A 16,581-nucleotide genomic window follows, 5' to 3' on the forward strand; every position below is an offset into this window, starting at 1 on the left:
ACAATATGTAGTAAGTAATATAAAAAGTATGAGGTGTTTCATTTTTTTGTCTAAATGATTATGAGCCGAGTACAAAGGCATTAATGTGTAGTATTTATCTAAAACAATTGTGTGAAAGTCTTTCTATTTAAACTACTAAATAATATCTTACCGTATTAGTAAATTTCTTACAAATATGTTTGACCGTATATTTTATAATCTTTTCTTTCTTAGTTTTGAAGATTTTTTCATAAAACAAGTTTGACAATTTGGTAAGTATATTTCAAATCTTGTTTCTTTAGAAAATAATGTTATAAGATTTTATCTTAAACAAATTTTAAAATTTACCATGTGAAGTCAACATAAGATATAACCCCCACTGAAGCAAAGTCTTATTCTTTTAGAAACATGAGCTAGGACTGGCCTAAGAGTTAGGGGTCCGTATATAATTTATTAAAGATCTCAACTAATTTTTTTTTTTACAAATTTGGAAGCCTAAATTTCTTTTAAAAGACCTATATCTACGTAGTTTTTTAAAAGACCGATATCTATGTAGTTTTATGAAAAAAATTTTTTCATAAAAATTTAGAGGCCTAAGGCCAATGTTTTATTAGATTAAGAAGCATCTACAAACGATTTTATTAAATTTTATAAATTATATAAATGAATTATAAACTATAAATATATTTATTGATCATTTAGAAACTCTAATAAGATATTTTTTAACAAAAAATGTTTTTGAAAGTTTATAAATATTTTCATAATCTTTACAAGTGATTTATAAATCATGTGTGTGCCTTAAAAACATAAAAAATTATAATAGTGCCTTATATAAGAATATACAACCACTAAATTTATTTTTATAAAAATACATTAAAATATTTTATATAGTTATATATAAATAATTGATAAAAGTAAAAAATTGTTGAAACCTTATATACTCTTTCTATAACTCTGAAAATAGTTACAATAAATCACTATTTATAAGATTACTTGTGTTGCTTGACAACTTGTATTAATTTTTCTAAACTTTCCTTTATTTGTAGATTTTATTAATGTATATAAATTATAAAATTATTAATCAATTAAATTATAACAATTTTTTAAAACTTCACATATGAACGATATATAAGCAAAAGTCATTTAAATGACTCTCTATTAATATATAAAATAAAATAAGATAATTTTAGTAATTTATAATCATTTTTAAAATTTAGTGTAAATCCTCTAAATATTAAATCACAAGTTACTTGTGCAATCAGATTTGACATATGTAACTAATTTACAAAAATAAAGAAAACTAAATCATTAGCATAAAAATTAAAAATCTGAGTATCGAAAATAAACCAATTGAAAAAAAAGGAAACATCTCCCATCAAAAAGAGCTCCACAATCTTACTTTCTCAAAACTGTAAAATCTTAAATTCCTAAATTTTCTCCAATAAATACTCCCTCCGTCTTATATTAGTTGTTGTTCTAGGTTTATGCGCACAAATTAAGAAAATATTTAATTTTACATATTTTCAAAATAAAAATATCATTACCAATACATCTAACCATGTTTCAACCAATAGAAAAATTTAGTAGAAAATATTGTCAACAAATTTTGCATTAAAACCGAAAATGACATTTATTTTGAAACAAAAATTATACCCTACAACAACAAATAATTTGAAACGGAGGAAGTACCTTATTTTATGGCACAATTTCAAACTGTTTCATCTTTAACTTATTCTCCTCTTCTTTCTCTCCGTCTCTCTATTCTCAGACGTTCGTCTCTTCATATTCTTTTGGATTTGAGTGTAGCAACAAAAATTATATAGCTTAGGCCATCTCCAACCCAACTCCAAAATACCATTTTAGTGTAGTTTTTACATCAAAATCATCTTCAATCTAACTGCAAAAATCACACTATTTTAGTGTAACACTATAATTTGACACTATTCACCACACCAAAAACTATTCACTTCACTAAAACACTGTTTACTTATTTTATTAATAACATACAATTAAATAAATGACAAATAAAAAGATAAACATATATAATATTATAAAATAACTTTTAGTGTGAAGTTTGATGTTGTCGTTGGAGAAAGATTCATTTTTATGTGCTAAAACTACACCAAAATAGTGTTGTCTTTGACACTATTTTTGACTAAATTATCTTAAAAACTAATACTCTCTTATTCTTTTTGTTCAGCTTCAAGTTGTTTTAACAGATTTGTTCATAGGAAGACTAAAGGACAACAAGGCTGCCCTTTTGGAATTTAAAAATCTGACATGGAAATACAAAGTAAATAATTTATCACTTTTCTTTCAAAATATTTTATCACTTCATTAATGTAGTTTTAAAATGATTATGAATAATAAAGATTTGATAACAGTATTTATCTTTTTCATTTTTGTTTAACTTTATATTATTAAAAAATTAAATAATCACATCAACCATATAATAAAAGTCTTGAATTTTTCTTATATGTTATATTTTGTATTTTTTTGAATGACTATAAATTACTAGAGATGTTAAAAATCTTACTTTGAAAATTTTGTGATCAATGAATGAATTTTGTTTTTTATAACAAAATACAAATGAAAATTTAATATATATTCATATTAAATATATATATATATATTAATATTGTTTAAATTAAAATATGTACAATATAAAAATAGATAAATATGTTAATTTTGAAATTTGCATTAAAAAACTATCACATCGAAAATTTTGGTTTAATGGTTTAATTTTTTTTGTTACAGAAAATCTACACATGTTAATAAAACCATATGCAATACATGTTAAATTTATATGATAATTTGATTTAAAAATTATTTGCCAGTACGCAGTACTGGCCTTAACACTAGTTAGAAACTAAATATTAAGTTATCAATACTTAACCTTCTATGAGTTTTCGAACAAGGTCTTAACCATCAAACAAGATAACCTTAAGTGATATTTAATAATGCAAAATCTATTAACTCACGAAACAAGATTTTAAGAATGCTACATGTTCCTTTGAATTTTTAAAATCATTATTTTAATTTATTTCCATAGATTTTCACAATATACAAAACTATCTACAACTATTTTCAAATTTCATAATTTTTGAATTTTTAAAATCAATAAACTGTATAGAAATTCAAGTTACACTAACACCTCCCTTAGTCTCTCTTTACAAACAAATGGATATTTCGCTTCTATTACTTAATACTCCCTCCGTTCGGATTTATAAGACGTTATACGACTTGGCACATAAATTAAAGAACTTTGATATATTACCTGTTTTAACCTTTGTTAGTGTTTAATGTTCATTTGACTTCTACGTTATTATTACTAGTGATAATTATTTACAAGGGTAGAGTAAGTCACTTTTTGTCATTTTTTACATAAAATTCTGTGAACGTCATATATATTGGCACAAGAAAAAGTCTGTAGAACGACATATAAATAAGAACGGAGGGAGTAATAGAGAAACAATAATCACGTATTACATTTCACGCAAATTGATAATTTACACCCATTGATTGATATCAATCAAGCAAAAAATAACATTTTATCAAAAAGGATAAAGGATAAATAAAAAAGAGTGAAGATAATTAAAACAAAAAAAAAAGCTAGATTTGGGAAGAACAAACGAAACCCCCGTTTTGTCCTCCTTGAAACTGATTCCGACTCAACCCAGTCGCTTCAAGCCTACGGTTCCAATCACGCGCCTCCGCATTTTCTCCAAACGCACTATCTCCACCGCTTCCTCCTCTCATCGCCTCCAAAATCTTTGCCGCATTCTCCTTCACCCGCCCATTCCCACTCTCCCCCACTTCCCTCAACACTTCCTCAGCTCCCACCTCACTCGCCAACCCCCTAAACCTCATATTTCCCTGACAAAGCGTCAACAAAACCGCCAAACAATTCTCACCCGCCGCCTCCGAATCATCTCCCCCACCTTCTCTAAGCTTCCCCACAAGAATCCCCACGGCGTTACCTTCCAGCATTGCTTCCATCTAAACGAGGTATACTCGCATGCTTTAAAATACAAGCATTTAGTTAAAATATTAAATATTATTCTATACAAAGTGAAAGAGCATTGTATTCAATGAATGTGGCTGACTATTTAAATATATTAATGTCTTTTGGGCGTCAATCAATAATTATATGGTGTATTATTGAAAACATTAATACATGTATGTTTATTGAAATAAGTAGAGAAGCACATGGATCCATGTGTTCATTGGACCCATATCAAGCCATACTCTAACATGCTTTCCTTTTATATCAAACATCTATATCTAGAGTGTAATGTTTACCTTTACATGCGTATTCACTTAATTATTATCAAGCAGTCTTGATACTATTTAATAAGAACTAGATTTTGATCCGCGCTTTTGAAGCGCGAGATATTTTACGATGAAAAATTTCACTAATAATTTAACAAATATTTTGGTTATTTTAAAGAGTGTGTATTTAAAATATTTTTGCATTTAAATCAGTATTTTTAAATTCAACCCGATTGTGATTATACCGGTTAATCCGGAGATCTGACAATTCAATTTATGTTTTTAAAATATTCATATTAAAAATCACTAAAACCCGAGATTAACCGATTGAACTGATGGATGACCGATATGTAATCTAATTGGATTTAAATTGTAATAGTTTCATAATTTGTAATCTTATAATCGAAATTTTAAAGTTCACTATTTGCAATTTATGAAATTATGACGTTTCTACAAAATTTTAAAGAGAAAATGATAGATATAAAATAACTAAGATTAATTATTGTATTATTTGGAAACATTGATAATATTATAAAAAATATATTATTTGGAAACATTGATAGTAGTATAAAGAAATAAGTATATTGTTTGGAAACATGGATAGTAGTATAAAGAAAGGAACATTAGTGACTTAATGTATGTTTAACTATAAATTATAAAGGTGTATTTAATTTAAAAACTTACAAAATAAATGTTAGGTCCAACAGAATGTTTTTTAATAAGATAGATTTATGTCAATATTGACTAAGATAGTTCCGTTAAACGCTTCTCTCAACATTTATTGTTGTAAACCCAAAAATGGTTGAGCTCCATACACTCAAAGTATTCAAATTCAATTTCAAATCCAAGAAAGAAAAAATTTCAAATCCAAGATTATAAACTGGTTAAATATATAGTATTATGGATCATGGGCAAAGGCATGTTATGGGTAATGGGTGCATGTGCACCCATGAAAATAATAAAATTTCAAATTTTAGGTGTACAACCATTAGAATTTGTTAGGTTAAATGGTAAAAAGTCATGTTATGCACCCATAGTTTCTCAAGTTCAATCCCTAATGTTTTTTTCTTATTAATTGTGCACCCATATTAAATAGCCAACAGCATTTGCAAATTAGAAGAGAGTTGACCATACTGAAACTGCTAGACTTTGCCAATAAATATACAAATTATAGAACAGTCGATATTCCTAACTAGATGGTGTGCATATGTAGTCTGGTAATGAAATAAATGTATATATTTTCACCTTTACTTCTTTTAACATTTGCACCCAAAAAGGGTATGTAAATTCAATGTTATCTTGGTCATCAATGTATCCTTAATGTTTGACCATATACAATGAACACGCGGCATTGAATCTATTCTATTAATTCTTACCAATTGATATGAAGTTATGTCCAATTATTTATAATCTGTCTTTTAATCCACGATCTAATTCTATGAAAACAATCAGTTATGTTTTCTGGATACATAGATATGTCTTGGTTTTTAAACTGCCTTTTATTAACCGTTTGTTATCACTTATTGCATCACATTAAAAAGGAATTTACTGTATCAGTATGTTGTATTATACTATCTATTAATAAAACTTAACTAAATAAAAACCAGCCATCGATATATAGTAACATAGATAACCGAAACGTATGCAATAATGGCCACGATATTAATATAGTCACCAGTTCCATTCTTCTAACCAAATTAACTCAGATCCAAAATGAATATGGACCATAATATTTAATACTATTAGAACATTTCAATGTATTGTCTTAACAACTGAAATACTTACATTAAACTTATTATATTTAATCAATGTACATTTATTATATAATATGATTATATATCATACTGCTATATAATCATATTATTCATTATTCATTTTCTTTTTGGTAAAAATCATTATTCATTATTCATGCTACAATATAATAAGTAGCACTATAAACATAAGAATTTTTCATCCAACTATCAAATTTCAGTTCCATTCCGAACATCTAAACATTTAATAATTAGTGAAAATAAATGCATTTTTGAAGCTATATTTATAGGTTCAGAAATATGAGAAAAAATTAGAGATTCAGAGATATAATTGGTTACAACCTGGATTTTATAAAAATTATATTTCTTAAAAAATATAAAATAAAAATATATCCTTTATTTTAAGAGTGTATCATAAATTTGGTTCAATTATTTGAAAAAATCAATTTGCGGATGCGGGTTATGAGTATTTTATTCGGGATGGGTGCGGGTTGTTAGATTTTGGATTGCGGGTATCCGCCGACCCGAAAAGTATTTAAAAAATAAAATAAAAAGAAAAGTAAACATTTTTTTCAAAAACGTGGTAATTTAAAAACAATTTAAAGTTTTTAAAATATATTTTTAATTATAAATATAGTTTTATATTTTTATAATAATTAAATTAAATAATTATTTTTTAAAAAAAATTATAATCCGTGGATATCCGCAAAATTAAATGGGGTGGGTCCCGGTATAAATTATTTTTTTTCGGGTTGTGCAGGTTATATTTTTGACCAAAACAAAATTGAAACCCGCGGGTTGGCGGGTTCGACCGGCAATATACCGGATCAATTTTTAAATTGCTATTATTTAATAAAATACAAAGAAAAAATACAAATATAATCACAAAGAAAAAATATAAGAATTAAATTAAAACAAAAAATATACCCGCCCTCTAAAGGGCGGGTCAAAATCTAGTGTTATATAAACTCAGAACTTTTTATTTTGTACTTTTGCCGTTTCTCAAAAGAAATGTTCTAGAAAGATTATTAAAAAAAAGACTATCTACAAAAAGAACATTGACAGTGACAACAGGAAACGAGTTTCAAACTTTCAAACGAGCTTAATTTGACCTCTTTTCTTTTTTTTTTTACAAAACCGCGTTTCAGTTCTTGTCTTCGTCTTCTTCCTCGACCTTTCTCTCTGTCTCTATCTCTCCTCCATAAACTCTCGAAACTCAAAACTAAAACCTTACAAGACCCTCTGCATTGAGATCTTACCCACTCTTCAAACCGATCACTTCTCTCCCGATGATGTCTGATTCAAGACTACTAATAGTCTTCGGAATAATCTCTGCAGCCTTCCTCACCGTCGGATCAATCCGATTGTTTCCCGACGAAAAATCTTCATTCGACGATGGATCATCAGATTTCATGGAGGCTCCAGGATACCAAAACGGACCCGAATGCTCTGTTTTACCCCAAAACAAACTCTTGCTAGCCTGCGATCCATCAGCAGTTCATATAGCCATGACCCTAGATCCAGCTTACTTGCGTGGCACGGTTTCTGCAGTCCACTCCATCCTCAAACACACCTCTTGCCCTCGAAACATCTTCTTCCACTTCATCGCCTCGGATTCGAACCACGGTCCCCTCGCAAAGACTCTCTCCTCTGTTTTCCCTTCTCTGAGTTTCAAAGTCTACACCTTCGACGAAACCATCGTCAAGAATCTCATCTCTTCTTCTATAAGACAAGCTCTCGATAGTCCCTTGAACTACGCAAGAAGCTACTTGTCCGAGATTCTTCCCTCGTGTGTTCGCCGCGTGATTTACCTAGACTCAGATGTGATCGTTGTCGACGATATCAAGAAGCTATGGAAGACTTCTTTAACCGGGTCAAGAACCATCGGCGCACCAGAGTATTGCCACGCTAACTTCACCACGTACTTCACAGATCGTTTCTGGTCAGATCCAAAACTCTCGAGCGTCTTTGACTCCAAGACGCCTTGCTACTTCAACACGGGAGTGATGGTGATCGATTTAGAGAGATGGAGAGAAGGAGAGTACACGAGAAAGATCGAAAACTGGATGAGGATTCAGAAAGAGGAGAGGATTTACGAGTTGGGTTCGTTGCCGCCGTTTCTTCTGGTGTTCTCAGGGGAGATTGAGGCTATTGATCACCAGTGGAACCAGCACGGTCTAGGTGGAGACAATGTGGTGAGTAGTTGTAGGTCTTTGCACCCGGGTCCGGTGAGTTTGATACATTGGAGTGGGAAAGGGAAGCCATGGGTAAGGCTTGATGATGGTAAGCCTTGCCCTGTTGATTATTTATGGGCTCCTTATGATCTACACAAGTCACAGAGACAGTATCTTCAATACAATCAAGACTTAGATATTCTTTGATTCATTCTAAATATTCTTTTCTTCCCTACTTAATTTCATGGACTCTATATTTTTTGGTTCGTACAAAGTTTTGCTCTATCTTTTGATGTAAATAAAACAATACATTGAAGATTTACGTTGCTCTATCAGTGCTTTGATTTTGTTCAAGAAGTCTCTTGTTTTATGTGCCATGTTTTGTCATAGAATCCTTAGTATTTGCACTACATAGAAATGAAACAAATGGAAATTGAGAAATAACGATGTTGTATTTCTATCCATGTGTCTATTTTATCTAGTAGAGGTTTGCTGGAACTATGTGTAACATCCCTATTCCGGACCCAATTTTTTTTTAATGGGAACGGGCTTTTCTACGGCTCGATAGACTGAAAAATCTAGGTATTCTCATCGCATCCTTATAAAAAGGACTGCAACCTCCTTCTTTTGTACTATTCACAAAATTGAAGTGGAACTCTACAGAGATCTCACGGAGATTGGAAACCCTAACCGTCACACCTCTTTCCCCCAGCTGCCGCCTCTCTCTCTCCTCCCGCGCGTCTCTGTCTCCTCCCTCTCTCTCTTCGCGCGCCGTCCTCCTCTCTCTCTCCTCACCGCCCACTTCTCTCTCCTCGCCGGCGCCGTGATCAGTTCAGATCTCGTCTCTCCATATTCCTTGTGTTCAGATCTAAGTTAAGGTGAGATGATCCGAACCCAGTCTCTCTCAAGTTCTTTATATTATCTTTGTTGGATCTAGATCTGGTTAGTCTTTGATTGTGAGTTAGGTTGGTAGATCATGATGGTTATTAGGTTGATAGATGCATGAACCATACTGCATAAGAACCTTCACACTGCTTAAAAAGAACGTTAATAGACTGCCTTGTGTTGATGTGGTTAATGTTTGTAATGACTGAGTGTATGCTTGTTTGGTCTCATGTAATGATAAGATTTCCTCTAGCATTTTGACTAGTGATTGTCAATATTACTCTTGTGCTAAATGACTTGTGTGGGACACCGAGAACGGGTGGCGTCTTGAATATGAGTAATAGTCTAAGTGTAAGTGGACTGAGTAAGTGAAAGAGGAAGTATGAGTATGAGTATGAGTATGAGTATGAGAATGAGACTGAGACTGAGATTCTTACTCAAGACGCTACCCGTTCTCGGTGTCCCACACAAGTCACTTAGCACAAGAGTAATATGGACAATCACTATTTAAAATGCTAGAGGAAATCTTATCATTACATGGGATCAAACAAGCATACACTCAGTCATTACAAACATTAGCCACATCAACACAAGGCAGTCCATTAACGTCCATTTTAAGCAGTGTGAAGGTTCTTATACAGTATGGTTCATGCATCTATCAACCTAATAACCATCATGATCTATCAACTTAACTCACAATCAAGGACTAACCAGATCTAGATCCAACAAAATAATATAAAGAACTTGAGAGAGAGACTGGATTCGGATCACATTAATCATTTGATGCAATGCAGACTATTACATCAGTAGAAATAAAAGAAACCACAGCTAATATGTGTGTGAGGGATAGATAGGCACATACACTCGCTTTGTATATTGTAATACATCAGTTTTAAGCAAATACCACACGTTAAAATGCTCAAGAAAACAATCGAGAATTAATCATACATGAGAAACATTTTGTTGATGCAAACTGTTGCAATAAAAGAAGAAAAAAAAAACTAAAAGGATCTAATAGATGGAGAAGAACTTGATGAAACAGAACTTGTTCCTCTTCCACATCCTTTCTCATTCCTCAAACTCAAAGCTTCCATAAACTTCTCATTCCACCTCGACCTTGTTCCTGAGTTGGCAAGCGTCTTCTTGTTACACACATGATCTGTCGGAAACCGGTGTTTCAGACAGAACTTGACCCCACAATCTTTGCAAGTAATGTTGTTCGCAAATGTCAGAACCTCTCTACAACGCTTCACAGGACAAATCGGTTTCTTCTTCTTACTCGGATCACAATTTCCAGATCTTTCGTGTTTCTCAAGCAAAGACTTGATTCCTTCTTGGTCAAAACCAGTTGTTTCGATTGCTGCAGAACATGTTTCGCAGATGGAAACTGTTCTGCTTCCGTGGTCTGAGTTTGGACAATCGTGGGACTTGTATGATCTATGCTCCAAACAGAACACCTATAAATTTTTCATTTAAGAAAACATTAATGGAAAGATTCTTGCAGGAAAAGAAAAAGAAAAAGGTGAAACTTTCCAGGGAAGTATACCAATTTGCAGCCGTCACAAGTGAAAGGGAGAAAGTCGAGGAGTTTGCAGTCAGGGTTCTGGCAATGCTCTCCAAGATCAGGAAACGCTTCTGTTCCTCCTCCTCCTGCCATAACTTTTCTTCTTCTTGTTATTATTCTTCTCCTTCGATGTTGGTTTGTTTTTGATTCTGAGAAACGTATGAATGTATGAGAAAGATATATATAGGTTGGGTCTGACTTGAAGGCAAAGCCAGCGTTCGCCAACTTGGTTTCTTCCTCTCTTTGACAATTCTCGTTTTTTTTTCCTTATTTAGATTTTTCTTTTTAATTATTAGATAAAACGCGGTTTAGATGTTTCTAGGCCCATTTTTGGGCCTATTTTTTTGGGCCTATTTTCTTTTGAATAAACTAATGTTACATTTTCCTATTCTTTTTTTTATCAACACATTTTTCCTATCTTTTTTTTTTTTGCAAATACATTCTCCCTATCTTATTTAGTAAGTGAATTATATAATTAATACTAATATAATAATTATATAATTCACATTTTGTATGTAAACAAGTTTTTTTGGTTGAAAAAATTTACATTCTTTCAAAAAAAAATACTAATATAATAAAAAAAAATTAAAAGTGTTATCCTACTTTGATTGGTTTAATTTCTTGTATGTTAAACCAATCGGTTTAGCAAGACTTTCCTTGGAACACTTTAGCATCATTAGTGAATAAATTTCCCAAAAGATTATGGTAGACAGGTTTAGCAAACCCTGTGGTTCAGCATCTCAGCCTGATCATTGGCAGAATCTATAACCACTCTTGTATACAACACCTAAGAAGCATGAATTTTTAACCATTAGGCCAAGATTATATAACAAATTAATCGTTTTACTCATTTTTAACCGAACTGGACACTATAAGTTTTTGAAAAATTATGTATAAAACCCACATGTAAGAAAGGGAAAAGAATTTTAAAAACAAACAAAAAAATAAGCGAATATAAACGGGTTTATCTCCCTTCTTCTTCTCTGCCTTTGCGTTGTGTTTGTGTGTGTCTAGTTGATCTGTTCTCCGATCAAATCCAACCCTACAACCAAGAAAGACAGTCCCTGAAACAGCAAGAAGTAGAAGTGAAGACCATGCGCTGACAGAAAGCTCCTTGCAGCTGCGGTAAGAAGCAAGAACGCAAGCCCGAGCTCTTTCTTGAACACCATATTCCTCTTCTTGATCTTGTTACTCGGCCTCACTAGCCCACCAATGCTCTTCTTTGTGGTTTCTTGTGCCGCAAGATTCATCTCTTGCTCCTTGAGTTTGCTCAGAAGCTCCAAACCTGACTCAGAGTTCCTCCTATGCAGCTTCTCTTCCTTTTCAGCAAACGCTAGCAAGTCGGATTCAGATGATCTCCCAGTCTTCTTGGTCACGACCCACTCGTAAGCCGAACCAAGCTGGAACAACCCAGAGATCATGGCGTTGAACTTGGTTATGGACATTGTGTTTTCGAAAAGGAGGTAAGGGATCAAGAAAGGGAAAGATTTAGGTGATGGGAGGATGTTGAGAAGTGAAATGAAGATAGGAACGTAACAGATGATCCACAAAGGAAGCTCAGCTTCAGGTATGAACATTGTTAGTGGAAGTATGATGCAGAAGAGTGTGAATGAGTAAAAGGGTAGAATAAGCTTCCTTAGAAGAAAGAAGAGGAAGATCAGATTTGCCTTCTTCCCTACTGATATCTGCAAAATTAAAAACAGAAAAACAAACAAGTCAGTCTTATTTATGTTCATAGGTGGTTCTGAAAATAGAGAAATGAAACGTTGGCCTATGATGGACCCCAAACTATTTAGTAATTGTTTTGTCTTAAACATTTAGCTATATTAGTATATATATAATTTGGCTTTCAAAATGATTAATAATAATATATGTATTAGTTATTTAGTAATTGTTTTGTCTTAAACATTTAGCTATATTTAGAAGACGGATTTTAGTTTATTTACCTTTGATTTGATGATAGAAGGAAGGCATAACCGGAAAAGTTGCATAGGACCGGAATGCCAACGATGTTGCTGCTTCTTGTAAGCTTCATAAGACTCAGGCAACTCGCAAGTGACTTCAACGTCATTGAGGTAAATAAATTTCCAACCGTTGAGATGCGCCCTGACCGCGATATCCATGTCTTCGACTGTGGTTCTCTCGAGCCACCCGCCTGATTCTTCCAATGCTTTGATCCTCCACACTCCTGCGGTTCCGTTGAAACCGAAGAAGTTGAGAAACACTCCGTTCACTTGCTGTTCTACTTCGAAGTGGAAACATAAGTTTATGTTTTGCAGCCTTGTCAGGAGATTCTCGTCTTTGTTCACAAAGGACCACCTTGCTTGGACTAGTCCTAGCTCTGGATTCCCCTGCAGCAAACAACACAACACACTCCTTTTTTTAGCTTCTTGATGATTGATTCATATGTTAAACACAGTTTACATATATGACTTTTTGAAGTAACAAACTACAGTTTTGCAAACTAAAATCTTTAATTTTTTTAATTAAAAATGCGAACCATTTGAAATACCTAATCTTGACTATGTTCACAGCTTACAAAAAAATAATGATTAAAATACTGTCTTATTACTAAATAAACAGAGTCAAGATTAGGTTGAACTAGTTTTAATCTGGAGGATCATGATGTGAAAATCAACCAACGACGTGTTGATTTTTGTAAATTGATATTTGTCGGTTACTTTCATTTCATACATAACATACACAACTTTGATTTCCTAAAACTATATATTTTATTTGTCGGCTACTTTCAACATGACCCACCGATAAAGGAGGAATTAAAAAAAACGAGACAACTGTCGGTGACGAGTATAATTGGAAGATTATCTTCCCATTAAAAAAAACATTGTAAAGAAAGTAATTATTTTCACTAAAATTATCTTGAAACATCATCGTAAATTACGAAACTTCAAGAAAGAGATTTTCCTTTTGTAGTTAGAATAGATTTGAGTGTGATTGATTGATTGATTTGATTTACCTTGAAATGAGGAATAGTCTTCTTGAGGAAATCAGGACTTGGCGTAAAGTCCGCGTCAAAAATAGTAACGAACTCGTAGTCTTTAACGTAATCACATGTCATTGCAGACTTTAGATTCCCAGCTTTGTAACCAGTTCTTATCAACCTATGCCTGTAGATAATGTTCACTCCTTTCTCTGCCCAAGCATCTACTTCTTCCTTGATCAGAAGCTGTAAGTTCGGATCGTCTGAATCGTCAAGAACTTGAATCAAGATCCTATCCTTTGGCCAATCAAGCTGTGATGCTGCTCCTATTGATTGTTCATACACCTAACAAGAATAGAACATAACAATTACAAAACAGAACACAAAACAGAGCAAAAACAGAGCAAAACAGAGTAAAAACAGAGTATTTTTGTAGTTTACCTCTCGTTCATTGCACATTGGGATTTGAATAAGGACCATTGGGAAGTTGGATGCGTCTTCTAGATCGAGTTCATCGTCTTTGAGCTTAGGTTCGATCTTCTTGAACTTGATCCAGAAGCAACCAAGACAGAGGACTAACCGATCAAGAGACTGGATCAAGAAGAGGACAGTGCAGAACTTGGAGAGAGTGATGACAATAGGAGCGATGTAATCGGATCGAAACGAGAGCCAAGCCACGTAAGACCACTCGACAAGCCCACGAACCTCCCAAGACGGTCGGTTCACGAGATCTAGATTCCAGTTCTTGTAATAAGCGACGATTTCTATTGACAAGGCGACTATGGAGATGACGAGACAGGCTTTGATGAATCTGTACATTTGTTTTCCTCTGCTTTTGGGATCTTCTTCTTCGTTTATGGTTTTGGAGGAGAAAGCGAGACGCTTTTTGACCGAAGCGAAGAGCCACGAGAGAGAAGAGACGACTCTGTGAGCTTTGAGGAGGATGAACCATGAGAATTGCTTTGGGCTGATGGATTTGCGTTTGTTGTCAGGGAATGAGGATGGATCTGAGCCGTTGATCTCTAGCAAAGAGAAGTTGTCTGGCTTCTCCATTGTCACTGCCACTGAGTTTGGAGCCATGAATGAGAGAGTTTAAACAGAGGAAGAGAATGAAAGAGAAGAAGAGAAAAGGATTTGGGTTGTCACTGTTTCATTTAATTGTCCATGAAAACTGGATCTTTTGTTTCAACAGACAAAACAGTGATGAGATCAGAGTCTGAGCAGCTGCGTAACTGAAACTAGTGATTGAGTGAGTGAGAGAGAGAGAGAGAGAGAGACGAGGAGCATGTGATGAAGTGAACAACTTGTAATAAAGAGGAGAGGAGAGAAGAAGAACAAGAGAGTTCTCCTTTCTTTTGCATTTTTCATCTCTTTACCCCCATTTTTTATAGGAAACGTTTTTTTTTTTTCTTTTTTCTTTTTTCTTTTTTTTTTTTTTGTGACGGCCGGTCTCTTATTACTTTGTGTGAAAAGTCCAGTTCTTATATTACTACCGGTTCTTTTTTTGTTGGTCTTATTTATTACTCCAGTTCTTATATAATTTTCATCTTCCATAACCCATTTTATCAATAGAACAAATATCATTATACACCATTGTTATTTTTGTATTTGAATTATCACCCGAATCCAAATATTATTGTGTTTCTTAAACGTTTAAGAAATGCTCATAAATCTATGACTATTTATTATTGTCATTTTTGTTTAAGAAATATGTTTTCTTTATATTTGTAGAAATCCGAAGTATATCTGTATTTATTGTAGTTTTAAAATTTTCTTATTTTGGTGGTAATACACGTTTTACTTTTGTCAATATTATTAGGAATGCAACACAATTTATAAGTATTTTATTTACATATATTTATTTATATTAAAATACAAATATCCTGTCTAAAAATTAATTTTAGGCCTTAAAACCTGCATTTTTAATCGTTAGAAATTTCTCTGAAACAGAATTCATCGAGTTTATTACTTCTGCTCAATAATTTGATAAAGTTTGCAATTGTGATGATTGTTTTATTTAGGTCAATTTTGGGTCACCATTTTGAAACTTTGAAACTACATTCCCATTTTTTTTATTTAAGTTAAAGGCTATTTTGAAAAGCAAAGACGCGTCTACTTAATATTTTAGGAAAATTTAGATCTCTTTTGCCATAATTTAGAAAATACTTGTTGGTTTTTAGTAGTTTAAAAAGTACATTTTGGATACGAATCATAAAACCGTGTGAACACATGCATATTATGCATATTAAGAAGAATAAGAAGTATTTTCTCAAAAGAAAAAAGAAGAATAAGAAGTATGAATGAAACGCAAGGAAAATAAGATGATTCCAAGAATATCCCCAAGAAATTTTGAATGATTGGTAAAGGAACGAGAAGATGACAACTTGATCCAGCGAAGACCAGATTAAACTTATTAAAATGTAAGTTGATCTACTTTTATAAATTACTTTTGTTCAAAGACCAGAGCTGAGCTATGTTGTCCCTTCACTGTCTTCTAACTTATTTTGGACAATTTTAATAATTAGACTGGTTGACAGTGTTAAATGTATCCGCTGATTGTAGCCCATTGATTAGGATAAGTGTTTTTCCCTCAATAACTTTTATTTCAGGAATGCCAATACTATTCTAGCTGCACCGTTCGTAAGTTATTTTATAAAAAAAAGAAGAGTAAACGATTTCTAAAGAAAGCACGAGCAATAGAAGGTAGAGTGAGAAAGTAGAGTGAGAAAATTCTCTCTAATTAAGTTTCCCCGTAGTGGGCTCTAGCGTTTTACCCACCGGATACTAAAGTGTCATTTGACTTTGGTTATCGAGATTTTCAGATCTAAACACGTTTTAGAACCTTCTAGCTACCTTTTCTTGGGTTTTGCGTATATTCAGAGCTCTGAGATCCTTTATTCTTATCTGTTTGTTCTTCTTTGTTCTTGGTGCATTGAAGGCTTTTCAGAGAGAGTGGTTGGAATTTATTGTGCGTTTTGAGTTTATAAACCGACAGAATCATGTCTCTTGCTATGG

At 32.7% G+C, this 16,581-nt stretch overlaps 3 protein-coding genes across 3 annotated transcripts; 1 reads left to right on the forward strand and 2 right to left on the reverse strand.

Moving 5' to 3' along the window:
• Positions 1-7,142: 7,142 nt before the first annotated feature.
• Positions 7,143-8,508, forward strand: LOC108833265 (probable galacturonosyltransferase-like 10). Its single transcript, XM_018606694.2, has one exon. The coding sequence runs from the start codon at positions 7,292-7,294 to the stop codon at positions 8,381-8,383; it is 1,092 nt and encodes a 363-aa protein (XP_018462196.1). The 5' UTR covers positions 7,143-7,291; the 3' UTR covers positions 8,384-8,508.
• A 1,391-nt stretch (positions 8,509-9,899) lies between these two features.
• On the reverse strand, positions 9,900-10,797 carry LOC108854458 (zinc finger AN1 domain-containing stress-associated protein 12). Its single transcript, XM_018628022.2, has 2 exons — positions 10,608-10,797; positions 9,900-10,518 (listed from the first exon to the last, which is right to left on the reverse strand). Exons 1-2 carry the CDS (start codon positions 10,716-10,718, stop codon positions 10,063-10,065), a joined length of 567 nt encoding a protein of 188 aa, XP_018483524.1. The 5' UTR covers positions 10,719-10,797; the 3' UTR covers positions 9,900-10,062.
• Positions 10,798-11,447: 650 nt separating this feature from the next.
• LOC108854457 (xyloglucan glycosyltransferase 4) lies at positions 11,448-14,936 on the reverse strand. The gene is made up of 4 exons (XM_018628021.2): positions 14,008-14,936; positions 13,603-13,911; positions 12,572-12,976; positions 11,448-12,310 (listed from the first exon to the last, which is right to left on the reverse strand). Exons 1-4 carry the CDS (start codon positions 14,644-14,646, stop codon positions 11,636-11,638), a joined length of 2,028 nt encoding a protein of 675 aa, XP_018483523.2. The 5' UTR covers positions 14,647-14,936; the 3' UTR covers positions 11,448-11,635.
• Positions 14,937-16,581: the final 1,645 nt, after the last annotated feature.

The sequence above is a fragment of the Raphanus sativus genome, chromosome 4, assembly GCF_000801105.2.
Source record: "Raphanus sativus cultivar WK10039 chromosome 4, ASM80110v3, whole genome shotgun sequence".
Lineage (NCBI taxonomy): Eukaryota > Viridiplantae > Streptophyta > Magnoliopsida > Brassicales > Brassicaceae > Raphanus > Raphanus sativus.